Source organism: Saimiri boliviensis, chromosome 13 (genome assembly GCF_048565385.1).
Source record: "Saimiri boliviensis isolate mSaiBol1 chromosome 13, mSaiBol1.pri, whole genome shotgun sequence".
NCBI lineage: Eukaryota > Metazoa > Chordata > Mammalia > Primates > Cebidae > Saimiri > Saimiri boliviensis.
Window position 1 is genome coordinate 53608148 of NC_133461.1, and position 27391 is coordinate 53635538.

The 27391-nt window shown below is 43.4% G+C and overlaps 1 protein-coding gene across 2 annotated transcripts in view; it reads right to left on the reverse strand.

Moving 5' to 3' along the window:
• Positions 1-27391, reverse strand: part of LAMA3 (laminin subunit alpha 3) — a 97101-nt gene that overhangs the window by 17108 nt on the left and 52602 nt on the right. For both annotated transcript variants that reach the window (XM_039463646.2, XM_074383676.1), the window contains 13 exons: positions 26652-26803; positions 26335-26497; positions 25771-25904; positions 24448-24592; positions 19795-19914; positions 19276-19409; positions 14580-14697; positions 14057-14197; positions 12046-12185; positions 11017-11148; positions 9396-9549; positions 4255-4418; positions 95-278 (listed from right to left, as the gene is read on the reverse strand). In XM_039463646.2, the coding sequence (XP_039319580.2) occupies positions 95-278; positions 4255-4418; positions 9396-9549; positions 11017-11148; positions 12046-12185; positions 14057-14197; positions 14580-14697; positions 19276-19409; positions 19795-19914; positions 24448-24592; positions 25771-25904; positions 26335-26497; positions 26652-26803 (1881 nt within the window). The remainder of the gene's footprint in view (positions 1-94; positions 279-4254; positions 4419-9395; positions 9550-11016; positions 11149-12045; positions 12186-14056; positions 14198-14579; positions 14698-19275; positions 19410-19794; positions 19915-24447; positions 24593-25770; positions 25905-26334; positions 26498-26651; positions 26804-27391) is intronic.

The following is a 27391-nucleotide window of genomic DNA, read 5'->3' on the forward strand; positions in this document are numbered from 1 at the left end:
CACGTCTGGGAAAGATGCTGGGACTCCTATTTTCAGCAACTCCAACAGCGAATTCCGCACCAGCTGGAGACACTGACGCCGCCCCAGCTCTTACCGTGTGCCATTTCCCGTCATTGCATTTCTCCTTGCTTTTGAGCCTCAGTTTTTTCCTTTCTGTCCCCAGTGCAAAGACCAGATGTCCTTTTGAAAGATAAAGAGCCATAAAGGAGTTCTTAGTGCCCGTGTGAAACACCAGCCCTCTGGAGGATGTTGTCTGCACGTCCACAGCAAACTGTGACCTGTGGTGAAGAGTGGCAGTGAAGAGAAATAGAGCTGTTCAGTGTTCCTTCAAATCTCAGAGTAGAGACACAGGGTGGGGAGCAAACACACAACCCCCATTTTTCAAATGGACATGCTCAGGTAGGTACTGATTAAATAACCTGTTTCTCTGAGAACTTTTTTTTTTTTTGAGATGGAGTTTTGCTTTGTCGCCCAGGCTGGAGTGCAATGGTATGATCTCAGCTCACTGCAACCTCTGCCTCCTGGATTCAAGCAATTCTTTGCCTCAGCCTCCCAAGTAGCTGGGATTATGGGCCCCTGCCATCATACTCAGCTAATTTTTGTATTTTTAATAGAGACAGGGTTTCACCATCTTGTCCAGGCTGGTCTTGGACTCTTGACCTTGTGATTTACCTGCTTCAGCCTCCCGAAGTGCTAGGATTACGGGCATGAGCCACTGCGCCCGGCCAGCCTCTCTGTGAACTTTAACGAGCTATTCTATTCCAACTGTTAATGGTTTTGTTGGCCAATTTCCTTACTGATCTTTTTTATAAAAGTCTACGTTTTAAAAAGTTATGGTAAAATACACATAACATAAATTTTTGCCATCTTAACCGTTTTTAAGCGTATAGTTCAGTACCGTTAAGTACATTCACATTGTAGTACAATCTTGAGAACTCTTCATCTTGCAAAACTGAAACTTGTACCCAATTAAACAATAGGTCCCTGGCTTCCTTTCCGCACAGCCCCTGATAACCAACCACCACTCTACTTTCTGTCTTGATGAATATGACTACTTGAGGTACCTAATGTAAGTGGAATTGTAAAGAACTTGTCCTTTTGTGACTGGCTTATTTCACGTAGAAGCCTGTACTTTCCAAACCCAATGAATATGCATTCTGTTTTGTATGTATTCATAGAGAGGGAAGTCATAGGAGAAGCAGCGGACAACTTGAATAACAAGGATGTGATGTAAGCATCAAAGAAGCGTTTCCTTTCTGTAAGACAAATTTAATACAAAGACACGGAAGCACAGACCCACCTTCTCCCACACACCTCTACATTTCAGACCCTAATACCCTACCTGTGAGGGAAGAAAAATGAGGCAAATAACATAGAGTAAAAGCAGAGTGCGCCAGATGTGGTAGCTCACGCCTGTAATCCCAGTGCTTTGGGAGGCTGAGGTAGGAGGATCACCTGAGGTCAGGAGTTCAAGACCAGCCTGGCCAACATGGGGAAACCCCGTCTCTACTAAAAATACAAAAATTAGCCAGGCATGGTGGCGGGCATCTGTAATCCCAGCTACTCAAGAGGCTGAGGCAGCAGAATCGCTTGAACCCGGGAGGTGGAAGTTGCAGTGAGCCTAGATTACACCACTGCACTCCAGCCTGGGCAACACAGCGACTCTGTCTGAGGGACAGTGAACTGGCCCCCTGTGTAAAAAGTCTGGGGATGCCTGGTCTAAGCAGACAGCAGACAGAGGGCAGAAACTGGGTTCATCCCACTCAGAGTGGCATCCCTAGTGCGTATTATGCAGTAGGCACTCAATAAATAGTTACTGAATTGAATTAAATGGTAAATGGAAAATCTGGAGGCAGAAACTGGAAGTGAAAGAAACAAATTATACCGTTAATTCCCTTTGCTTTTTAATTCTGTGAGGCTGAGATGCACATTTATTCTTCAGATTAGCAAGTTTCCTTGAGGGCAATGTTCTTCAAAATGAAAGAGAAATCTGTATTTGTTAAATTAAGACAACCAGATGGTAACACTGCTCAATATTTCTCCTGGTGTGTCTGTGTTAGTGCGGAGGTTTGGAGAATGAGGGGTAGCCAAGTTAGGGAGGATATTAGAACGTGCCACAGAATAGAAAGGACTTTCCATACATGGGCCTGGTGATCAGACTTGACATTTGCTTTCCAGAGCTATTTCCTAAAGCAACTTTGGTTCATAAAAGACTAACTGACTAACACCCAAAAAAAGGCATCACCGGATTCAGATCCCAGTACATGATACTGTAGCTGTGACTCTTCATTGCTGGAGGATGGGAGGACAGGGCAGAGAGCTAAAGAACATTTTTATACATTCACCAAGGGGGTAAAGTGATAGCACCAGTTGTAAAGGAGTGTCAGAGCACTGCCAGAATGTCAATCAGAATGAGAACAACAGAATCCTTCAGCTCTTACAACTTTCTGAAAACATCTGATCACTACAACATTTGGGGCTAACATAAGTTGAAAATTATATTTACTGATTAACTTGTTAAAAAATGTTACCTTTTAAAATGTTACTTTTTCATTTACGATGTACAGTTTAATGTTGGACGGGAAGGCACAGGGGCTGAACTGTCAGAAGTTGGTAACTCGCTGCACTGAATGTGCTAAGAGAGAAGCTGCCCGGGAGGGGAGGGAGACGATGATGGAGAGGCCGCAAGGGGGAGGCCAGAGGTGGGAGGCTGGGGAAGGGGAGCTGGGGCAGTTTCTTGAAAGAGGGAGGTCATTGTCATTAAGGTCAGCTTGACCCAGAGAGCAGGGACGGGGAGTGGGATCTCCCCACCAACCAGTAGCCAGGGGACGGCGTAACTGGAGGGACACTCTCCCCTCCCTCTGCCTTAGCTTCTACTAGCACAGCTTTGGGAAATGAGGGACCCCGAGACTTTCCATGGGGCAACTGGAGACATGGAGCTGTCCACACAGGCTTTCTCCTGAGCTCAGCGTTCAGTCTTTCTCTGGCCTTTACTCTCTCTGCCTGGGATGCATGCTCACGGCTTACTGAGTGGGCTTCGAGGGCCAGCCTCCTTACAAGCTATGACCTCTCCTCCCCGCAAGGAAGGCCATCAGCAGGCCCACTGAACCGACAGGAAAATCGAGGTCCAGAGACAGGTGGCAATTTGCTAACGTGAAAATTGGCGTGGAGGGACAGCTTAGGCTTGGAAAAGTTAAACAGCCCGTGGCCGTCATGAAGTCATGCTCCAAGAGAAGCTGCGGTGGGGAGCACAGTGGGACTGCCACACCCTGGGTCTTCAGTGACACCCGGGGGTACTCGAATCAGGCCATTTACGGTCAACAATGGGCTCTTCTCAGAGATGATCTCTGCTTGGGGGCACTAAGGCACCTGACTGAGACCGCTCACAGCTGCACTGCAGCCTGAGGTCCTTCCTATCTGGCTCTATCCTCCCTGTACCCTCTCTCCGTGTCTACAGGCCCACAGCCAGCTCCCGTCCCTGTCCCCATCCCCTCCTGGACATCCTTCACATGCTTCTCCACAATAAATCCCTTGCCCATCTAATCCCATCTGAGTGTCTCTGTCTCAGACGAGCTGTCCTGGCACATGGCCTGGGGTCACAGGGCCAATAAGTGGTGGAGGGGACTGAAAGCCAGATTTTAGAGCCAGGTCCTTTTAATCTCTGGGCAATTCTGCCTCTGTAGAAAAGCCATGAAGAAATGGTCAGCACCTTTTTAATCTATGTCTTCTTTGAATCACCTGAAAATGACAAACCTTGTTTTTCTACTTTTTCCCAGACATAATTCATATTTCTGCTCATTCCCCTCTCCCCAGAAGAGATGCAACTTGTTAGCACAAAAAGGCCAAATGTATTCTCTAAAAATGATCTGGCACTGCAGCTACCTAAACAGAATGATTTTCCTTTCACTACAGATTACAAGAAAAGAAAGGTGATTTGTCATAGAAATAAAACAGTAGCTTTAGAAAAAAAAAAGTCAGCCTTATTTTTAGAACACCATCAATTCTAAACCAGAGCTGAGCTGATTGTTTCAGCCTCAGAGCAGTACACCCTCACGTCTGCCTCCGGCTGCTGGGAGAGCACATGGCAGGCAATTACACTCCCCGTCCTGTGCAGGCCAGCACCTCTTTGCACAAAAATGGTAGTACCACCTTCATTAGAGATAGCTGCATGGTGTCATGGCAGCCAGACTTCCCTGGGTGGAATCGCAGAATCAGGTTCTGAGTTGTTGCTGGGGCAGGAAAGCTAAATAATACCTGGATTTCAGCAGCTCCTGAGGAAGCTTGAATAGCAAGTGGCTGGTGGGAATGTCTCCAAACCGGAGGGCTCCATGATTGGCCTGCATCCTGGGAAGTGGTGAGCAAGCATCTTGCGATGCCTTCATGCTCCTTGAGGAGGCTACTGGTGTGTCTTGCAACAGCTGCATGGGAGAAGAGCAACAGCACATAATTATCAGGGGACAGAGTGAAGAATGCTTGTCTTGCTAAGCATATTGCTTAATTTTCACCATTGATCTTAAGGGATGAATTCGGTAGGGCAAAAGAAGGCCTGGGAAATGGTACTGTGGAGATGAGAAGTTTCCACTGAGAGCCCTTCCTGCGGGTCACTGACTGGCATGGCGCGGGCAGAACAGAGAGCTCGTTCTTTAGCTCTTTAACCTTTCCCAAAACCAGATCCTCGCAATCCCCATCAGCCCCTAGTGTGGCTTTGATTTGAGAGCATCTTGCCACCAGGAAGGTACAAATAAGACAGAGCTAGAAGGCAGAGGGGCTCATTCTTTTGGGGGAAACAAAGTTAAGGAGAATCTAAATACCCCCTTTTCTCTCCCTCCTTCTTTGGGGAGCATGCATGTTATTCTCATCTTCCACAAGTCTGGGTTCTCTTCTGAAAGCTGCTAACCTGGGACCAGTGGCTGCCTGGTTCCCCTCTCCACCACTGAGTATCGGAAGAACTGCAATGTCGCTTGAGGGAGCCAGCATTTGGCCAGCAGCACCGAGACGCCCACAGCCTGCCAGTGAAACACGGAGCTGCAAACCTGCGGCCACCTCCCCTACCGACCACTCACTTGGACAGCAGGGCAGGTGAAAGGACCAGATAGCAGGAGACAGAAAGAAGGGACAGGACCACATCCTGTCCCCACTTCCATCAGAGCTGACTCATGCAGAGAAGTCTGTCCTATGCTGGATGAGGCTTTGAACTTTTGAACAGGACTGAGTTTTAATGCAGAAAAACAACCATAATAAATGTTAAACGTGACTAGGAAATTGTTGGAAGTAACTGAGATTCCCCAGGCCTGCCCCTCTTTTCTCCACCGCAGAGCTCAGATTCTGAAATGCCCATGCACCTCTCCCAGGTGCTCAGAACTCAGTGGGGATCTCCATCAGTCAAACGAAGGGTGGGATTCACCTTACCATGGGTTGGTTCAGAAATGAACATGTGGCCTCTCCCTCCTGCCCAAGGTGCCCTGAGAGGAAGCTGAAGGTGGGCCTTCTGATAAAGGATTCCATATTGGTACAAAGAGAAACCCAGGAAGAATCGGTGCTGCTTGTGCTGGACAGTGTAGTGAGGATATGATTCCCAGAAGCACACAGGATGGAGCCGAAAGAGCCAAGCAGAGCCAGCTCCTGATGAACCAGGCCTCAAACCTCACCTACCCCAGCATGGCTCACCATGTGAGATTATTCTTACCATTTAAGTCATTAATTTTGCAGTGAGTTTTCTGAATCAGCAGCTAAAGGCTTCCCAAAAGGTTCACATTCCTTCAGGGGCGGGTTTTCTTCCCTGACCCAATTCCTGGATACAGTGCTCAGAATGCAAACTTGAAATCAGTCATTTGAAATGACGCTTGCACATTGCTAAATGGAGCAATGTGCAAAACCATACCCAAAAGAAACTTAAGTGAATTACTTAAATCACAGCCAAACCTTGATCCTATTGAGATTAGAACCCAGCCCCAGTTCCTGCCTAGGGCTCACACCGATGGGCCTTTCTCCCTCTCTGGGAGTCTTCTCTGTGTGTCAGTAGCATGAGCATCGAGATGAATAGTTTTGACAGACAGCCTTCGCCACCAAGTCTCCCTTAATTCTCTTAATGGTATCATCATCCTTTAAGGCATCCAGGCTCAAAATGTTCTGTGTGACATAACTTTGTTTCCACGTCTTCCTTTTCAATTCTAGTGCCTATGCCCTGAACGTCAGCCCGGACTTATTTTTATTTTTTTGAGACGCAGTCTCACTCTGTTGCTCAGGCTGGAGGGCAGTGGTGCAATGTCAGCTCACTGCAACCTCCACCTCCCTGGTTCCAGAAATTCTCCTGCCTTGGCCTCCCGAGTGAGGTGCCCACCACCACATCCGGCTAATTTTGTATTTTAAGTAGAGACGGGGTTTCACCATGTTGGCCAGGCGGTCTTGAACTCATGACCTCAGGTCATCTGCCTGCCTCAGCCTCCCAAAGTGTTGGGATTACAGGAGTGAGCCACCACACCCGCCAGCCCTGACTCTTTTGCTGGGATGACTGCGGTAGTTTGCCAATCTGACTCCTTGGCTCTAGAGCATTCCTACACCAAACCATTCCACCGGCTGCTGCCAGCTTAGCAATCTTTAATCTTTTCAACTGCTTACAGCACTCCTTTCAATGACATTACATTGACTATAGACAAATGTCCAACTGACATAGGTCGTATGAGGCTTGCCTGGTCTGGCTCCAGGGTGTGATTCTAAGTTACCTCTCTCTAGTCTCTTTTCTCCACCAAATTTCCCACTGTTCACCAAGCTTCCTGGGCCTGTAGAGCACATTCTTTGTGCTTACGTTTGAATCTTGTGCCCTTCTTGTGCTCCTGGGAATCGCATCCTCACTACACTGTCCAGCACAAGAAGCGTGGATTCTACCCAATATCTCTTTGTGCCAATATGGAATCCTTTATCAGAAGCCCTGCCCTCAACTTCCTCTCAGAGCTCATTGGCCAGGAGGGAGAGATCACATGTTCATTTCTGAACCAACCCTTAGTAAGATGAATCCCTACCCTTCACTTTGACTGATGGAGATCCCCACTGAGCTCTGAGCGCCTGGGAGAAGAACACATTCTTTGTGCTTAAAAGTCTGAAGTTTGAATTCTGACTCTACCATTTACTGGCAGGGTGTTCTTTGGTAACTTTTTTTTAACCTCTTAGACACCCAATTTCCTGACCTGTAAGGTTGGCATTTTAAGTAGAGATGGGGTTTCACCATGTTGGCCAGGATGGTCTTGAACTCATGACCTCAGGTGATCTACACCCCTGAGACAGGTGTGGTAAGAAGGGAGAGAAAGAGCATGAAGTCTGGTGAGGACGCATGCAGCTATGAGACCCAGCTATATTCTGCCTCCAGCTTTGGGCTTCTGCTCAGGCACCAACAATATTCACTCATCTAAATTTGGTCACCTCCTCCAGAAGAACCCTCCTGATTCCCATGACGGGAAAATTCCTGCTGCACAACTCCTGTAGTACCTTTTCATGTAGGTTTTCATCAGTGTGCACGGTAATAATAACTAGCATTTAATGCATACTTACTGTGTGCCAGGCACTTTTATAAGTATTTTGTATTTGTTCATTTTATCCTCACATCAACATCATGAGCCATTACCGTTATTTATCTTCATTTACATCAGGGAAAATAGACCCACAGGGAGGTTTAATAATTGTCCAAAGTCATATACCTAATGCATGGTAAAGCCGGATGCCAACCCAGGAAGTCTGACCCCAGAGTACTTGACCAGTACTTAACCACTCAGCTGAGCTGTATTCTTTCTGCTAATGGGAAGAGACTAATGTCCTATTCCATCTAAACTGGGGGCTTATGCAGACAAGGGGAAATGAAATAGTGTATCCATGAATGTTTTCCACATCAAAAGCTCCAGTCCCACCCTATCTGCTGAGGCCCACGCAGAGACTCCTGACTGTCTCCTGCCAAATTTCTGTACCTGGGTGTCTCCTGCAGGTGCCTGTCACTCACTACACCACAAGCTCCATTCATTCTCTTTTCCTCCAAATATGCGTCCTTCTTCTGTCTCCACGGAGAGCGCATCTCCATCCATCCAATAACCCAGACTGGATGCCTCAGAATTATTTCAACTCCTGCCTCTCCCTTGTCTCCCCAATTCAATTATTGTCTGAGTCATGTATAGTCTATCTTATAAATAGCTTTTGAATCCATTTGCTCTCTCCAGTTCACCATCACTGGGCTAATTCAGTCTCTCGATCACTTTCAGCCTTACAATGAAAAAATGAATATATGACTTCATTTCTGATGGGGCAATTCTAAAGATGTTCCTGTCATGGCAAAATGACAACCCTTTTGGATTTACGAAGTATATTTCTTCTTAACAGCATAAAACATTATTTTGTTAGGTATTATCTGTTCATGCTCCCCCAAATCATTGTGCAGTGGGGAAATACTGGTAGAGAAGCAGCATGTGGTTGACATTAGGTGGAAAGTGTGTTGAACAGGAGCACACAGCTCTCAAGAAGCCACAGGCTCCTGGGTTGGAACTCCAACTCCACCTTCCACCTGTGGGAGCTTGGGCAGAATTGCTTACCTTTCTACACTGCAGCATACGGTTATTGAGGGATTTGGTAAGAAAATCCATTTGGAATGCACAGTGCAGTGCCTGCCAGATCAGAGGTGCCCAGTGTTAACCATTAACCGTATTAATTGTAACCTCAGACCTGGGGAAGTCACATTGTTGACCTGGCGCAGAGCAAGGGGCCCCTTAAGCCCTGATCCTGTGTTCAATTCATAACAGTGTTCTGCTCCTCCAAATACGGAGTTTCATTTCCTCTCAGTTTCTTTCAGTGCTGTACCCCAGAATCACCTGAGGAGCTTCACAAACTACTGATACACCCAATCCACTAGGATCTGACTTAATTGGGTCAGATGCAGCCTGAGCATTGGGGTGTTAAAGCTCCCCAGGCGTTTCTAATCTGCAGTCAAGTGTCCAGCCACATTGGTTTTGACAAGGCCCAGACGTATGGGTGTATCTTCTCATAAGAGTTGCATCAGAGCAGAGGGAAGGTCTGTGGGCAGGAAGGGAGCATGGCCCTTATATTCTACAGAAAAACAGGACCCGCTGGGGACACAGCAGAAGTGTCAAAAGAGGAAGATATCAGCTACAGAATTAAGAAAGCTAAGTCATGGTTTTGTTCTGTGAGTGCAAAACTTGCCAACTTTGCAACAAGATGCAAAATAAAAGCTGAAAAGAGAACCACTTGGACGTTTTGGTGTGGTTCAGCTGTTGATAACCCATCAATCCCACTTCATGGATTGGCGATCTCTCACCCCCTTCTCCAGTATCTCCCACAAGGCAGGCTTAGGGGAATCCTCCAGGGAGGAGTGAAACCCAGGGTTAGGTGTGGACACTTACCTGGTTGATATGGAAAGTCCTGGTCTTGTTAAACCTGGTAGAACCTTTAAGCAACATTAGAAAAGGTGGTTTGTTTAAATTGCAGCCTCCCAGGGACACATCTCTCTTGAAAGAGTTATTGGCCAAATCCAGGACTTCGGGACTCAGTGAGAGCCTGGAAAAAGAGCAGAAATGAAAGATGCTGCCGAACTTGGACACGCTGAAGAAGACCCACTGGTAGACAGAACTCATTTCAAAAACCGCAGGTCTGGGGGAGAAAGAGGGATTGGTTAATGGGTACAAAAACGCAGTTAGAAGGAATATGATCTAGTGTTTGGCAGCACAGTAAGGTGACTCTGGTTAATGATGATTTACTTTATATTTCAAAATAGCTAAAGGAGAAGATTCAGCATGTTCCCGATATAAAGATATGATAAATGTTTGAAATGAAGGACATTCCAGTTACCCAAATTTGATCATTACATATTGTAGGCCTGTATCAGAATACCACATGTACCCCAAAAATATGTATTAATACAACTATTATGTATCAATAATTTTTTTAAATTACACATTCTTATGGTCACGGTTCCTAGGCAAACTTTCATCTCCTACTTTAGTATCACCTCTAGAAGTCAGTGAGGAGCCCAAGAAACCTTTATTGACTCGGGACTGTGGTGGGAGTGTGGGAGGGCTGGGATAGTATAGTTCTTTCTTTGAAATTGGTGTCATATAGAAATATGAAAGTAAAATATGCACAGAGGGGGAAGATGGGCACTAGATGATACAGAATGATGGTAAACATAAGGAAACTTCAGAGGTGAATTTATAGAAGGATTTATCTGACTATGAGAAGGAAAGTCTTAGACAAATTTTCTTTATCTCCCGATTCTTGTGCAAGCTTGTTACGGCAGTAAGCTGTTGCTAACCACCCCTGTGCCTTCCCTATCCCTCCCACTTCCTGCTACAGTCACTGAATTAGATGTGCAAGGAAAATGTTTCATCAACCAGGAGGGAAATGAGAATTCTAAGCCTCACCCTGGCCAAGGAGGATGGAGCCCTGTTGGGTGGGAGGCTCCCTGTCATGGTAGTCTAAGAGTTCCAGCCTGAGGTTCATAGCCAGAACCAGGCCCTCTTCTTACCCTGGAGAAGATTTTGCCTCTTATCTAAAAACAATCATTTTTTATTCAAAGAAAATGTGTAAACACTTGCATGGAAGCCCCAAGCCCTACTCTCTCTGTTAAATATCATATTCAATGTTGTGGTGATTTGGTTTCCTAGGATAGCAATGGTCCATGCAATTCCTTGGCCTTGAAAACCGTGGAGAGCTGATTAAATCTAATTGCACAATCCTGATTATAATGCAATAACATTTCAGTGTGAATATTTTTCAGAGCCATAATCTGAAGTTAATTTTAATTAGGCCTTTTCCAAGGTTGCATGCCAAAGCTGCTGCTCCAAAGGGAGGCTGGGCCCAGGAGTTTTTGTGGGTTTGTTTTTTAAGAGGTGTATCTTGCCAAAGACGGCATTTTGAAAGACTGTGTTATGAGAGCCTCATGCTGCACACATTGACAAAGCCGACTCGTTAACTGGACCAAAGAGATACCCTTCTCATCAGTTACCCACAAAGAGGATCACCTACCTCTGGACAAAAACATTGCTGATACAGCCCTCAAAATTGCTTCCGCCCAGACGCAGAGACTGCTCGGACCCCGAAATGCGTTTTAGCCTTTGGTTATTTCTCAGAGGCTGGTCATCGATGAGAAGCCGTAGTCTGAAAGGGAAGAATTGCAAATTAGGGGTGAGAACTGCTGCAAAAAAGGGTCCTTGCCATGTGGCCAACTTACTGTCTATAACCCAGACTCAATATTTGTTATCTGAAATAACTAGTGAAACTAGACTTTATTTTTAAAGAGCATTACAATTTTTTCTCATATTTTCTTTTGCATATGACAATTTTGTGAAAGTACTATACATGTACAGAAAGTGCATAGGCTATACGTGTGCAGCTCAATGAATTTTTGCAACAGAAATACACCAACATTACCAGCACCCAGACAAACAGAACAGAACAGTACTCCAGGAACCCTGTTCCTTTTAACTCTATAGCCTCCCTCCCTCTATGCTGAGTTCTGATGGAATGGATTAGTTCTTGCCTATTTTTGAACTTTGTTTAAAGGAAATCATATGGGATGAGCTTTTATATGTGACTCAATGTTTTCCACATTATGTTTGTGAGGGTCACTCATGTCATTATATATAGTTCTAGATCCTTCTTTCTTATTGCTGTATAGCATTACATTTTGAATACATCACAATTTATCCATCTAATTATTGATTTATTTTTAAATTTTATTTATTTACATTTTATTTCAGTTTTTCTTAGAGACATGGTTTCACTATGTTTCCCAGGCTGGTCTTGAACTCTTGGCCTCAATCAACCCTCCTGCCTCAGCCTCCTTAGTTGTTGGGATCATAGAAATTAGCCATCAGATGTGGCGATTTTTTTAAACGGAGAAATTGATATAGAATAAGGAAGAAGGCCAAGATTTATTAGAAACGTAGTTTGCTATCAAGGTCAAAAATTTTGCAAAAACACACCAGAAAATTCCATTAAATTAAAGAGAGTAAAACTCACTCACAGCTCTGACGTAAGTATTATTCTACTCACCCAGAGTTGTCGCTTATTACAGATACATAATGCAGTAAACCATCCATATACGTCTGTGGAGATTTAAAAATTGGGCCACTGCTATCTCTGGTGCTCAATTCAATGTGACCATCTTCCAGAGTGACCTGCAGGCTACTTGTCTGAAATCATCATAGGAAATACCCATCAACTAATTTGCATTTACGGATTACGCCTGTATCCATACTGAATTTGTCATCAAAACCATGTATAAAATAATCAGGATGTTTTGACCCAAATGCTTTGACTTTGCTTTGTGCTCTAAAGATTTTATTTTTTGCATATTTGACTCCATGTTTATAAATATGAAAATCCTATGCAAATTATATCAACACCGATGAATTTGTCAAAATCATTTTTTGGGCCTACATTCTTTAAGCCAATTTAATTTCTCAATTGACTATACAAAACAGTTAAACCATTTCTAAATTTTTCTATTTTATCTTATTATCTTTATTTGATAAAGAGTCTTGCTTTCTTGCATAGGCTAGAGTACAGTGGCACCGTCCCAGGCTCACGTGATCCTCCCACCTCAGCCTCCTGAGTAGTTGAGACCACAGGCGCACATCACCACAGCCAGCTAAGGTCATAATTTTTTGTAGAGACAGGATCTCACCATGTTTCCTAGGCTGGTCTCAGACCCCTGAGCTTAAGAGATACTCCTGCCCTGGCCTCCAAGGTGCTGGGATTACAGGTGTGAGCCATCATACTCAGCCTAAATTTTTCTGTTTTTTTTTTTTTTTTTTTTGCTGAAGTTATTTCTATCAGGACTACTTTGTTGCTGAATAAATTTTACAGTAAAGACTTAATTCCTCAATTTTTAATATAAGAATATTACAATTTCTTCTCTGCTGTCATTATAAATTTTTTATTTCCTAGTCATTATTTCTGGGATGTCCAATTCTCCACGTCAAACTCTGAAGATTTAAATTTTGGCAAGATAATTTGACTCTTTCTGTCAATCATTAATTTTAAAAATGTGCAATCTCAGCACTTGTCATTTCAATTTTGTTCCTGTTTTTTTCTGCTAAGTATAATTTCTGCAGTTTTCAACAAGATGTGATTCTTTGGTGAGATTTCAGTCTATAACTTAAGATACCATCCGTAACTTAAGCAGGTATACAGAACCACACTAGCTAAATCTGCTGAAGTTATAGACGGTATCTCCTCGTAGAAGAGAATTTATGTGGCTCTGTTGTATATGAGGAAAGAGCAAAGGATCTTATTTTCTCCAGCTCCCCAGGTGTAAATATTGTCCAACTAGCTGCTGCTGCAAAAAGACAATCTGGAGAGCTACCTTTCATGCAATCAAAATGGAATCATAGGGAAACACTCTAATTTTCTTTCTTAGTTCTGAAACTTTAAGCTAAATTATTAACTACGGTAATTATGATCCACCTTAACTCTTATTATAAAATGTACCTAAAAAGAATAAAAATGAGTCCATGAATACACACAAATGCAGCTCTGTAAATTATAATGTTTCTTTTTTCTTTTTTTTTTTTTTTTGAGACAGAATCTTGCTCTGTCATCAGGCTGGAATGCAGCAGCATGATCTCGGCTCACTGCAACCTCTGCCTCCCAGGTTCAAGTGATTCTCCTGCCTCAGCCTCCCAAGTACCTGGGATTACAGGCACGTGCCACCACGCTCTGCTAATTTTTGTATTTTTAGTAGAGATGGGGTTTCACAATGTTAACAGGATGATCTTGATCTCTTGACCTCGTGATCCGCCCACCTTGGCCTCTCGAAGTGCTGGGATTACAGGTGTGAGCCACCGCGCCTAGCTTATGTTATTTTCTAAACCTGATTTTTTTTTAGAACCTACCCCAGAGAGTGAAAAAATGTTCGTGGTTGAACTATACAATAGCATTTACCATGTGATGATAGAAAAAACGTCCAACACCACTACTTTCAAAAATCTCCCTGTTCTTTTCAACATCAGACTTTGAGTCAGGTTTAAATCTTGTTTGATATTAATGCACTATTGCATACCCGTGTCTGATGATTTAATAACATGCCGCTGGGTTGAAAGGTCTGAAATCCAAATGACGCCTGGAGGTGGTCGGTAAGTGGTAAGCCCAAATTAATGAAACTCAATTGTCCGCCTCTGGAGAATGAGGCAGATCGCACAAGCTGAAATGCAAACGTGGAATAAATTACTGGCACTGTAATCATTTCTTGGCTGAAAGACCATACCTTACCCTATCTCACTTTACCCAAACAGATTAACGTGATTTATGTAGCCTCAGAAAGAAAGAGCACACTTTTCTGCCTAAGTCACCAATCATCTGTAAGTTTTTGTGTATATAGTTGGTATTTCTACTTTCATACAAATTTAATGTGCAAACCTGGAAAGGTTCAGCACCTTGCAAGTACGTGGGAAATGTATACGAGCCAGTTCACTGTAACACTGTGTGCTCCCAGAAAGAAGTCAAAAGTTGCTGTGTTAATGGATACAGATGTTGGCTTGGCTGGAAAGCGCTCCTTCATGAGATCCTGAACCTTCTTCACTTACCTTCCAGTCTTCCGAGCACTTTTTGGTTACTCCCACAGTATCATTCAATCTAACGACACCACTGGTTTTCTTCAAATTTTTCATGCAGCCACGGAAAGCAGGCGTAGAAATGTTAAATCTGATGAGCAACACAAACAAAAGGAAGAGATGGATCGGCTCACGTGAAATCAGACACGTGAAATCAGAGCTGAAATGCTGTGCTCGTTAGTAGTTTTCACCCATCAACGAGCATGTGTCTTATGTTTATTGTTTGCCATGGATTCCTATAATGCTACTTATTTTATGATGCTGGGAGAACTGACTTCCTTTCTGTGTAAGTTTGCATTCTCAGCTTTAAAAATGCAGACAACCATGGTAACAGAAGAATGGCCGGTGGCCGCAAAAGGTACAGAGGCAGAGAAGGTGCACAGTAACTGCCTGTCCTCCTCCCTGGAGTCAGGGCATTGCACAGTGGATAGGACATGTATTAATAAGTTAATAGATGATATCTCATATACACAGATATTAATAAAATAATAGTTTATAAGAACCAGGAATGCTCTAGAAAACATTTTGCTCTTTTTTTTCTGTTCACTGTTAAATTAGCCACTGTAAAGTCAGAAGAAACAAAGTGTTACTTTTCGGTTCTATTAAATGATGAAACTTGTAGCTTGATTGAACCAATGCCAAGCTGAAACAATGGAACGCATTGTCTGGGTTGAGAAGCTGCTGTATCCACCACTTCCTACCGGTGGGACCTGGGCAAGAAGTTATTGAGAAGATTAAACAAATTAACGGCCGGGTGGGGTGTCTCACGCTTGTAATCCCAGCACTTTGGGAGGCCAAGGCAGGTGGCTCACTTGAGGTCAGGTGTTTGAGACCAGCCTAGTCAACACAGTGAAACTCCGACCCTACTAAAAATACAAAAATCAGCTGGGCATGGCGGTGGGCACCTGTAGTCCCAGATTGGCTCTTCTCCTGGGAAGGAGATGGGATTAGCAGACTGATTTCTGATTATAATCAGAAACAAGCCATTCCAAGATCTGGGTCCCCATTCTCAGAAGAAACACTATAGTGAGTGGGGGAAAAAACAAATCACGTGCAAAATCCCTTGAGCAAAGCTGATCTGGTGACTGCACCTGCTTGCTTTGCTCCACCTGAGGTTTGAGCACTTTTTCTCTAAGGGCCCTTCATTTAGGCCAAGGATCAGAACACCTCCCTGCTCTGGAAGAGCTGGCTGGTTGCCCCTACAGAGCCTGGCTGTGGGTTCTCTATAGAACTCCTCTGTGCCCACCCCACTTCCCAGTGGCTCACGTCCCAACGACAGTTTCAGGAATCTCTGGGCCACCAAAGACTTCGCCAGAGGGATGAGGCAAGGCCCGGAACAGCTCACTATTCCTTAGCATTTTGCTTCACTGGAGTGAAAGGCCAGTGAAATCTTTTGACTGGCCTCTATCTCCTGCATTTTCTACGTTCCGGTGATTTTAATAAAAAGTCAAAGTATAGGCCAGGCACGGTGGCTCACGCCTGTAATCTCAGCACTTTGGGAGGCCGAGGCAGGTGAGGTCAGAGTGTGAGACCAGCCTCACCAACATGATGAAACCCTATCTCTACTAAAAATACAAAATTGGCTGGGGATGGTGGCAGGCACCTGTAATCCCTGCTATTCAGGAGGCTGAGGCAGGAGAATCACTTGAACCCCGGAGGCAGAGGTTGCAGTGAGCTGAGAGATCATACCATTGCACTCCAGCCTGGGCAACAAGAGCAAAACTCCATCACAAAACAAAACAAAACAAAGTGAAAGTATAAACTTGTTCAGGAAAAAAAAAAAAAAAGGCAGTTCCTTGTTTGGGGGATCTCAAAATAAGTTATTAAGAAAATCCTGGGCCAGGCACTGTGGCTCATGCCTGTAATCACAGCGTATTGGGAGGCCGAGCTGGGTGGACTGCCTGAACTCAGGAGTTTGAGACCAGCCTGGCCAACACGGGGAAACCCTGTCTCTGCTAAAAATACCACAATTAGCCAGGCATGCGCACACCTGTGATCCCAGCTACTCATGAGGCTGAGGCAGGAGAATTATTTGAAACTAGAAGGCAGATGTTGCAGTGAGCTGAGATGGCAGCACTACACTCCAACCTAGGTGACAGAGGGAGATTCTGTTTCAAAAAAAGAAAGATAATTCTGGGCTGGATACAGTGGCTCACACCTATAACCCTAGAACACTGGGGGTGGGAGGATCACTTGAAGCTAGGAGTTTGAGACCAGCCTGGGCAACACAGCAAGACCTCATGGCTACAAAAAATTATTTTCAAAAAGCAAATTATCTATATATACGCATCTCTGTATCTATATATTTCTTTAATGGATAGAGAGGAAAAGGCAAATAAAGGTTGAATGCTGACTTAACCCAAAGTTTGGCTGAGCCAAAACTAAAACCACCCACCTCTTTCGTGCTTCTCCCCACTGGCCTTTTCTAGAAAACCTGGATGGACTGGCATCCACATTGCTCTCTAGGGGCCTTGTGTTAATATCATGCAAACACAAACCACCCACCAATGGGTTCCTTATTGCCTCAGCTGGAGAATTCCTCCTGGCTCTGGGTGAGCCCACTGGCTTCCACCACCTCAGTGACTACCTGGCCCTGAGCTTCATTTACCCTTCTCCAGACTGGCCTCCTTTTTGGAGGCCCAGAGCATTCTGTGCACCTGCTTGTGGGCATTCCACCTGGCTGTGTCTCGGGATCCCAGACTAAGCCTGTCTCAGACTGAACTCGTCACCCCACTCCTCCACTGGTGTGTTCCATCTGCCAAGGGCTCGGCCAAAAACCAGGCATCATTCTTCACTGCTTTTCCCCTTTATTCCCCAACTCAAGCCACTGTGCAGTGCTGCCCGTTCGCCATCCTAAATATATTTGGAATCTGCTCCCTTATGCTCAACGGCACAGCCATTCCTTGGGCCGGGTCACCCTCATCACTCACCTCTGTTAATACACTCAGCCTCCCGCCACTCTGCCTGCCTCTGCCCTGCACTGGAGTGACTACTGAAAACTCAAATTTGGTCATGGCCTTTCTCCGCTGAAGTCCCTCCAATGGCTCCTCACTGTGACTTTCAAGGTACTCTGTAGTCAGGCCCCTGCTGCCTACATCAGCCCCAAAGGACATCCCTGTCCCGCTTCCCACTGTACTCCAGCTCTTCACAAGTTCATGCTTTCTCTCTCCAGATTTGGTGCTTCACATACACTGACTGCTGCATCTCTCAGGTCCTGGCTAGAGGTCACTTTCCTGATGGCCCCAACTGGATAAGGTTCCCTCCTGGGCTCTGTCAGCACCCTGAGCTTCCCCCTATGACACGCCTCATGTTCTCCTGTAGTGACTGTCTCTCTTCTGCTCTTTTTCAGGCTCCACCCTGCTCATTGTTGTCTTCTTGGCACCTGTCACTCTGCCTGATGCCCTCCAGGCATTCAATAACTGCTGTGTAATGAATGAATAAGTGGTCACTCTCAAACGTACTCAGAACTACTCAAAAAAGCTGACTACCTTAAATGACTTCATTTTATTCCATGAAATGGAATAAAATCAAGATTACTGACAATTTATAACTGTCTATTCATGGCTGAATCGCTATTCAATATTGATAATATTAAATATTAATAGCATCTCACTGGCTCTAAATTTCTCCATTTATAATACTCAGGAGTTACATACAATGATCTCCAAGGCTCCTTCCAGAACCTAAGGAGTAAAGAAGCTCACCCACAAGGCTCTATCAAAGTGCCCAGCTTTCCCATTTGCACTTTTGTCTTTGGAGGCAACCCTGACAACTTTAAAACAAAGATTAGCGCCTGCGTACTCAGGATGGACAGATGCCCACATGTATAAGGACTCTAGAAGAAAAGAATACCTTGGCATGACACCTCATAAATCACATCTAGTGTTCCTTCCAATTGATATATAAGTTAGCAAAAGAGTTGAGTAGCTTCAGATCTCATATAGAAGTAATCACAACCCAACCTTCTGGGAGTATCTTACTTAGTGGTGCAACCGCACTAATCCTTCCAGGATATATTCTCTCCACACACTATCGTCAGCTATCTACAAGCCTTCCAGGATGATGCAAATGAACAAAATGTAAAAGTTATTTTTAAGTGCATTCCAAAATTGTGGGATTTTTCCCATTCAGAAGAAGCTTCACTGCTTTTCATATTAATTTAAATTCATTCATGTGTTCATTCATCCAAGAAACAGTTATGTACCAATTCCACGCTCCATAGCACGTAAGGAGCAGGTGATGCAGAAGTGAAGGAGACATTCTTCCATTCTCACATTCTTCCAGAGACTTCCTGAAGGTGACAACCTCAGCTTTCACTTCCCTGGGGATGCCCATCAGGCCCTGGGATGCCCACGCTCTCCTATACAGCCTTCAAGAGCCCGGGCCTCTGTTCTTGTCGCCAGCATTGTCAACCAACTATATTCTTTGCGGTCTCTCTCCTCCCAAAAATGACAATGGCGGTGACACACAGTTCCCCACCTTCCTTCTTTCCAGGTCCCAGTCTCATTCAGGACTTAAATCTGGTTTACTCTGTTGACTATACTGTTAATACGGAAAAGTTAACTTTTGAGTTTGTTTGTTGCTGGAATTAGAAAAGGCAGACTAGATGATTCTGGTCACAATCATAACCCCTAACAGAGGCAATCTGGTTTTTAGAAAATCATCTTACCTTTCCCTGATTGCAATTGGAATTCCTCCCAGATAATATGTGCTGAAATCAAATACTTCGCCCTCAATTATAGTGTTTTGAGAGTCTGCATTTATCCACATACGATTTTGGAATTTTCCAATTTTGATCTGAATCTGAAATAAATGAGAGGTGAATCAGCAAACCAGGGGAAATAAGAGAATCCTATTCACAGGGGTTCAGAACTACTATGTTTTTATTTATCTTCCTTCAGATTCATTTATATACCTAGTAGGAAAACTCTGAGCAGTAGAATTTTTGTATAAAAATATGATAGTAAAACATTTTAATAGAAATGTTTGCATTTGAAGTTAACCACATTTTATAGATGCCATGTATATGTTATATACTTCATGCCTAGGTGTGCAAATTTTTGAAGGATATATCCCTCAGTTTATCTGGTAATAGAAAGGGTTTTATTTATTGATTTGGGGGCACTGGCTTAATTTTAAAGGACTAGGGACATTAGACAATTCAATTAAACAGACTCAAAGAATGTACCGAATGATCTCTCCCGTTGTTTATGATGTCTCCAACTCCTCTTTCTTTTGGTGGCTCTGAATTCAGTTTGTATCTCACCATGAGCTTTCCATCTTCTATATTTAGAGATATGAAGTGATCCTAGGGCAGGGGAACAATGCGGATTACCAGAAGACTTGGCTGAAGAGGCAGCGCATTGGAACTCAAGTTCCTCTCCCAGAACCCCCTGCTCTCAGCTTCAGCTGCTGCCTTAGTGAAGAGGGATAACGGTGCTGCAACCAGCCACCTCATAGGATGGGATGATGGTTCAATATTGGAAGTCATGTTAAACATCATGCACAGTGATTGGCACACAGGACGGACACAATAATGCTAGCTATGATCATGATTTTGTTTTGTATGATCCATAACTGGCGTGTAAACACGGAGACTGAAAAGATACAGATCATTAATATTATTTGAAAATATGAGTGCCTTTTAGAGAGAGGTATGATCTTATACAGACCTCAGATACCTTCTACCATCTGTTTTCTGACTGATTCCTATGTCTCTGTCTCATTTGTTGGTTTAACCCCTTGTACCTTCCATGTCAGCGTTGGGGGTTTCTTGGGGGTCCCACATAGGACTCCTTTCTTCCCCACACCATTCCCTTTGCCTTGACAATCACAGTCACCCCTGTAGCTCCAATTCAGGTGTACCCACAGGCCCCAAATTGTTCTCCCCAGCCCAGACCTGTCTTCAGGGCCAGGTCTGCACATCTGATTCCCTTGTTGTTACTGCTTTGCTTGCATGACTCACAGAGACCTCAAATTCAGAATATCTCAGACAGAACATATGACCTACATGCCTCCCACAGGCTGCCAAGCCTGCGTCTCCCTTCTTTCCACCAGGTGCGTGGGGTCCCTCCCTCCCAGCCTGCCCCCCGCATGCACGTGTGCAGCACGTGCACACACATCACTTTGCCGAGCAAGCCACAAACCTAGGAGGCACTTTTTTCTTTCTCACCCCTTTATCGGAACCTAGGAATCATTCTTGATCCATCCCTCTCTCCCACCCAATCTAATCTTGTGAATTCTGCCATTCTTATTTCTCTCTCTCCGTGTTATCCCACTAGTCTCAGCCACAACGTCTTTAGCCAGACCCTACGGTAACAACCCGCTGGTCTCCCTGTGTCCCCCCGTAAATCCATTCCCCTCTACAGCCAGAGCAGTCTTTGAAAATGCCAGTGAGAGCCTGTGACTCTCCTCGGCTGTCAGGATGAAGCCCTGACCCCTACCAGATGCTGTGTGGCATCTGTCTCTTTCTCGGCATTGCGTCCGGCTCTCCAGCTCCGCAGAGACTGTTTCGCTGATGCTCCCTGCCCTTCCCACCTCCAGGCCTTCTTCGTACCTCTCCCTCTGCCTGGATACCCTGTCTGCCCTGTCCCCCTGTCACATTCAAATGTCTTCCCTGGTCCTCCTGATCTCGGAGGAGGCGCTTCCTTTGCTCAAGCATCTTTTATGTTGTACATCCTCATTTCATGCAAACTTTTCCTTGATACAGCTCTTCACAACGGTGATGAAATAAACAACCTATTAACAGCATTCTTTTGCATGTTCTCCCCCTCTAGAATATAAAGTCCTGGAGGGTAGGAGCCATATCTGTCTTGGTCATTATTGCATCTCCATCATGGTGTAAAACATATACTTGAATCAGCTACTTCCCTAGTGGAAAAATAAGCTGAGCAATTTCTGACTTAGGGCTTGAAGGCTTTGCTTTTACACAGTTCCTTAATGATAAGAATGCCTCTCTGAAGTCCAGGGACAGAGTCCTTTTCTAAGAGGAAAATCAGTCCTTATCTGGATTCTAAACCTTTGGGAGTCAGCTTAGGTTGATCAACTCGCAAACAACAGAGTGACACCAATTTCCTGAGAGTCATGAGCCATCCTACTTAAAGCAGCTCTCTTGATCGTTCCTTACATAATGAGATTATGTAAGCTTTCTTATTCTATGAGTAGTATTTCTGGTTCTTCGTCTCCAAGAACTTCAAATTATACTACAAAGAAGACCTTATTTTGTATAACAACTGCCTTGTCCTGAAGATGCTGGATGACTTCTCAGCTCTGTGTATCCTTCAGGCTGGTTGGGACCTTCCTAAGCCATCAGAACTGGTTCAGCCTCGGAATCTCCTGAAGGGTCCAGACCAATGCCAGAAAGGAGAGTTGGACCAGGTCAGTGTTCCCACCCTGCAGGTAGAAGGCTCTGGTAAAATCCCAGACTCCTTATCAATGCCATGTTCTCGGACCACCAGAAAGCCTTTGGGCTCATCCACATTTCTTCAGAAATACTCCCTGTGACAGCAACTATGGAAGCTCCTGCTCAATGGAGTGTTCCAACTCCAGGCCCACTGCAGGTACAGAGCAGCAAACATGACGCGAACTCTCCATCAACCAGCAGATGGCGCTGATGATCACTTGTAGAGTTACTTCGGACTTTCCAACCTAATAAATTTTAGAAGGTCCCTCAACTACTTTAAAACAGAGAAACTTCAGTGTCTTAAGAAGGCAAACATGCTGATAAAGACATAATCCTATACAGCCTGGTAAGAGTCAGACCAAGATGGAAACAGCAGTAAGTCAGTCTAGATCTTAGAGATCCCAGGAGGCCTTCACATGTTCTGAGTCAGAATACGTAGATTCTTAGGCAAGCAGTGGTTCTCAAAGAACAAAACTGATAATGAGAATAGAACAGGAAAAGAGGAGATTTCGCCCACATTTTGGTGGCACGTTCTCAAATTCCTGATTACTTACCCTCATTAAAATGCATATTAATGGAGCGGAATAGAGAGCCCAGAGATAAAGCCGCACACCTACAACCATCTGATCTTCGAAAAAGTCAACAAAAACAAACAACAGGGAAAGGACTCCCCATTGAATAAATGATTCTGGGATAACTGGCTAGTCATATGCAGAAGATTGAAATTGGACCCTTTCCTTTCACCACATGCAAAAATCAACTCAAGATTTATTAAAAACTTAAAATGCAGGCCAGGCATGGTGGCTCATGCCTGTAGTCCTAGCACTTTTTGGGGCCAAGGCAGGCAGATCATGAGGTCAGAAGATCTAGACCAGCCTGGCCAACATGGTGAAACCCCGTTTCTACTAAAAATACAAAAATTAGCTGGGTGTGGTGGCACGAGCCTGTAATCCCTGCTACTCAGGAGGCTGAGGCAGGATAATTATTTGAACCCAGGAGGTGGAGGTTGCAGTGAGCTGAGATCATGCCACTGCACTCCAGCCTGGAGATAGAGCGAGACTCCGTCTCAAAAAACAAACAAACAAAAAAACCAACAAAAAATTGTAAATGTAAAACCTAAAACTATTAAAAAAAAAAACAACCCTTGAAGAAAACCTATTCTAGATATAGAAATGCCTAGAAATACCATTCTAGAAATAGGCCTTTGCAAATATTTCATGATGAAGACCTCAAAAGCAATTGCAACAAAAACAAAAACTGACAAATAGAACCTAATTAAAGCGCTCTTTACAATGAAAGAAACTATCAACAGAGTAAACTTTCAACAGAGTAAATAGACAACCCACAGAATGGAAGAAAATATTTACAAACTATGCATGTGAAAAAGGTCTAATATCCAGAATCTATACAGAACTTGAGTAATTAACAAGAAAAAAACCAAACCACCCCATTAAAAACGGACAAAGGACACAGACTTTTCAGAAGACATATATGCTGCCAGCAAGCATATGAAAAAATGCTCAATATCACTAATGATTAGAGGAATGCAAATCAAAACAATAAGAATCCATCTCATACCAGTCAAAAAGGCAATTATTAAAAAGTCAAAAAAAATGACAGATGCTGGCAAGGTTGTGGAAAAAAAGGAAGTGCTTATACACTGCTGGTGGGAATGTAAATTAGTTCAACCACTGTGGAAAGCAGTTTGTCAATTTCCCAAGGAACTTAGAACCACCATTTGATCCAGCAATCCCATTATTGGGTATATATCCAAAGGAATATAAATCATTCTACCATAAAGACAAATGCACGTGAATGTTATTTGCAGCACTATTCACCACAGCAAAGACACGGAGTCAACCTAAATGCCCATAAATGGTAAACTGGATACAGAAAATGAGGTACATACACACCACGGAATACTACACAGCCATAAAAAAGAACGAGATCATGTCCTTTGCAGCAACATGAAGCTGGAGGCCATAATCCTGAGAGAACAAACATAGGAACAGAAAAGCAAATACCACATGTTCTCACTTATAAGTGAGAGTTAAACATTGAGTACGCATGGATGCAAAGAAGGGAACAACAGACACCGGGGCCTACTTGAGGGCAGAAGTATTTTTTAAGAACAGAAAAACTACCTATTGAGTACTGTGCTTATTACCTGGCTGACAAAATAATCTGTACACCAAACTCTGTGACATGCGATTTACCTATATAACAAACCTTCACAAGTACCCCTGAAACTAAAAAAGTTAAAAAAAAACATACACTTCCCAGCCAACAAAGTACAGGTGAGTGGAGGAAAAGGATGCAGGTAACATTTGCACATTTCTTCCCCCAGATCTAATAGGTTGTTTGTAACAAGCCAGTTATCTCCAAATTGCTAAATGTAATGAATATATTTGGTGTATCTGGATACTTGTTACAGATTACCTGGTTTTCTGCGAAGAATAGCAAGCCTCTATCCACGGTGGTCTGAATTGTCTGTGCAAAGGTTGGGATGGGAGCATGTGGTTGAGTTGGAACTCGAGCATAGCCTGTACCTTCAAAATAATTTTTGTCTGACTCTTCCTTCCTCCTGTCAACATTAATCATCATAAGTTAGAATACAGCAACAAAGGATTACCATGTCAGTGTGCTTATTAATATGAGATGCTGCCATCTGAAAAATGGAGCAAAGGAAATGCAATCTAGTTGTCATAATTTTGTTAAAGCAGAGGAGGCATCTTTAAAATGTTAAAGGAGCCAGCTTTTTCTCGTGGATGTGCCTCATACTCTGACAATCACACCCTAGCTCGACAAAGATGAGTAAGAGTCCCTTTTGGAACATGTCTGCCTAAGAAGATGTGGTCTACCAGCTGAAGATCTTGAAATGTAAAAGATTATTAACTTGCCATGTAATTCTATTCTCATTAATAAATATTCGGTCCACCTCATATTAGAGTATACCATGTCCTATAACTGTAGGGAAGGTTAGGAGTTCAAGGCAGCAATTTTCAAAAAGTTTGAGGTAGAATAGTACCAACAAAGTAATGGAACACTTTGTGAATCACTTTTTTAAAAAATTTACAGTAAGTATATAATTTTGTGCCTAAATTATATATTTATATATTTTGTGCCTAAATTTTGTACCCTTTTCTTTCCTTTAATTTTTTATTTTTTGAGACAGAGTCTTGCTGTGTAACCCAGGCTGGCAGGCTGGAGTGCAGTGGCATAATCTTGGCTCACTACAACCTTGACCTCGTGAGTTCAAGTGATTCCTGTGCCTTTACCTCCCAAGAGGCTGGGCTACAGGCATGCGCCATCACACCCAGCTAATTTTTGTATTTTCAGTAGAGATGGATTTTTGCCATGTTGGCCAGGCTGGTCTCAAACTCCTGGCCTCAAGTGATCTCCCTGACTTGGCCTTCCAAAGTGCTGGGACTACAGGGAAGAGCGACTAAATCAGGCCTCTAAAACAGGTACCATCTAATATTAAATATTTTGAGGTAGGAGGCACAACATTTTTCATAAAGATTTTTTTAAGTGAGAAAACTCTATCAATCTAGCATTTCATATGAATTTGGAAGAGACTACCATAATTAGATTTTAGGGCTGGGCTGCCAGTGTTGCATGCACACATACTTGAAGAACCACTGGCCCAAGCGGCTAGCAACATCAGTAGCACCTCACTGGCCCATCCTTTCTTACATGTAAAAGTATTGCAAGTTACCAAAACTCCAGTTACAGAGTTTCCTGTTTCTATGTTGTATTTACCTTCTACAAGGTTCCACTTCAGTTGTGTTGAGATTGAACGTTTTTTTGAAGTTGTACAAGCTTAGAACATTTTCATTGAGGTCATCTAATTCAATACAACCTTTGTATGGAGGGAAATCTAGTCGACTAGGAAGCTGAAAATGAAATAAAATATCTTCCACCAATTGAACAAAGGACAGTAGTCAAAATAGTATAAATTCATCACTTTCGACAGTCACTATGATATAAGGGTTAATTAAGAATGTGAACCCTGGAGCAAGATGCCCTGGCTTTGCTATTTACTAACTGTATGACTATGGGAAAGTTATTATACCTCTCTGTCTGTTTCCTCATCTGCTAAATGAGAATGATCATGACGCTTATTTAAATTAACACACTTGAACTTAGAACAGTGCACAGAGGGAGTATTCAGTAAGTGTTAGCTATTATCGCTAGAATGTGCTGTAAGAATGCACAGTTAAATCCATTTTATTGTAATTAATAATCAAAATAGAGAAATTAAGTCATCATGATTCCAAATTAAAATTTAAATATTTCATTCAGTGAAATAACATTTACACTTACTTTAAAATCAGGTGGGTAACCTCCAACATAAAATACAACATTTTCAGGATCCAAATTAAGGAGTGTATTACTATTTCTACCATCCATGTCATAGACTCCGGGTGCTTCTGGTTTACTGGATGTGGCGCCTTTGGTGTAATTAAGCCTTGCAAACTGATAAATTCTGTTTAAAATGAATTTAGATAATAAAATTATATTTAAAAAAATAAAGAATTCAAAGCCAAGACACGAAAAATGGTGTTCAGCAACATATATACATGGAAGTTTGGTGAGCACAGGTCAGGTTCACAAAGAGCAACAGTCAATCAGTCTCGTACCTCTGAAATTTTACCCGATCCATAACTGCCTCCTGAGTCTCACTCTCAGTCAAGATCTGGTCCACTTGGAGTTCGGCCTCGCGGTTCCCCAGGTTGTAGACACAGGTGAGCTGGCCATCTACAACTGCCATGCCGATGTAGTCCCGGGAGGCCTGGAGACAGAAGGGCCACCTCAGAACACTTCACACTGTGGTTTCTCAATTTTCCATCTCAAGAGGATGAGGATGCATTTCAAATAACTAACGGTTGTAGGCAATAAGCCTTGAGCAGACAGAATAAACAAAGTGCAACCTTTTATAGAATAATACAGACTGCTGAGTTAATAATGCGAGAGCTGTCTCTGCTCATGTTATAGTACACTCATTTATTCATTCCTCCATTCGCTCAAGCTACAAATACGTGCCAAGCAGCTGCCATACAGAGGGCCCAGATATGGACTCAGGCATCCATCAGATTTTAGTCTGGTAAGGGAGATAAGCCATTTTGCTTCTCCCAGTACCACACAACATCCTCTGAACACTTTGTGCATTCTCTGTTGTCACGCCTCTATGTTATCATGATCAGTTACATATGCATCTTTCTTCCCTGATAGAATGTGAGCACCTTAAGGTAGAAACAAAATGTTTTAAAATCGTGGCAAAATATTCATAGAACTTACCATTTTAACCATTTTAAGTGTGCATTGGCATTAAGCACATTCAAGAAATAAATTTTGGTGTACCACAAAGCCAAAATGTGAC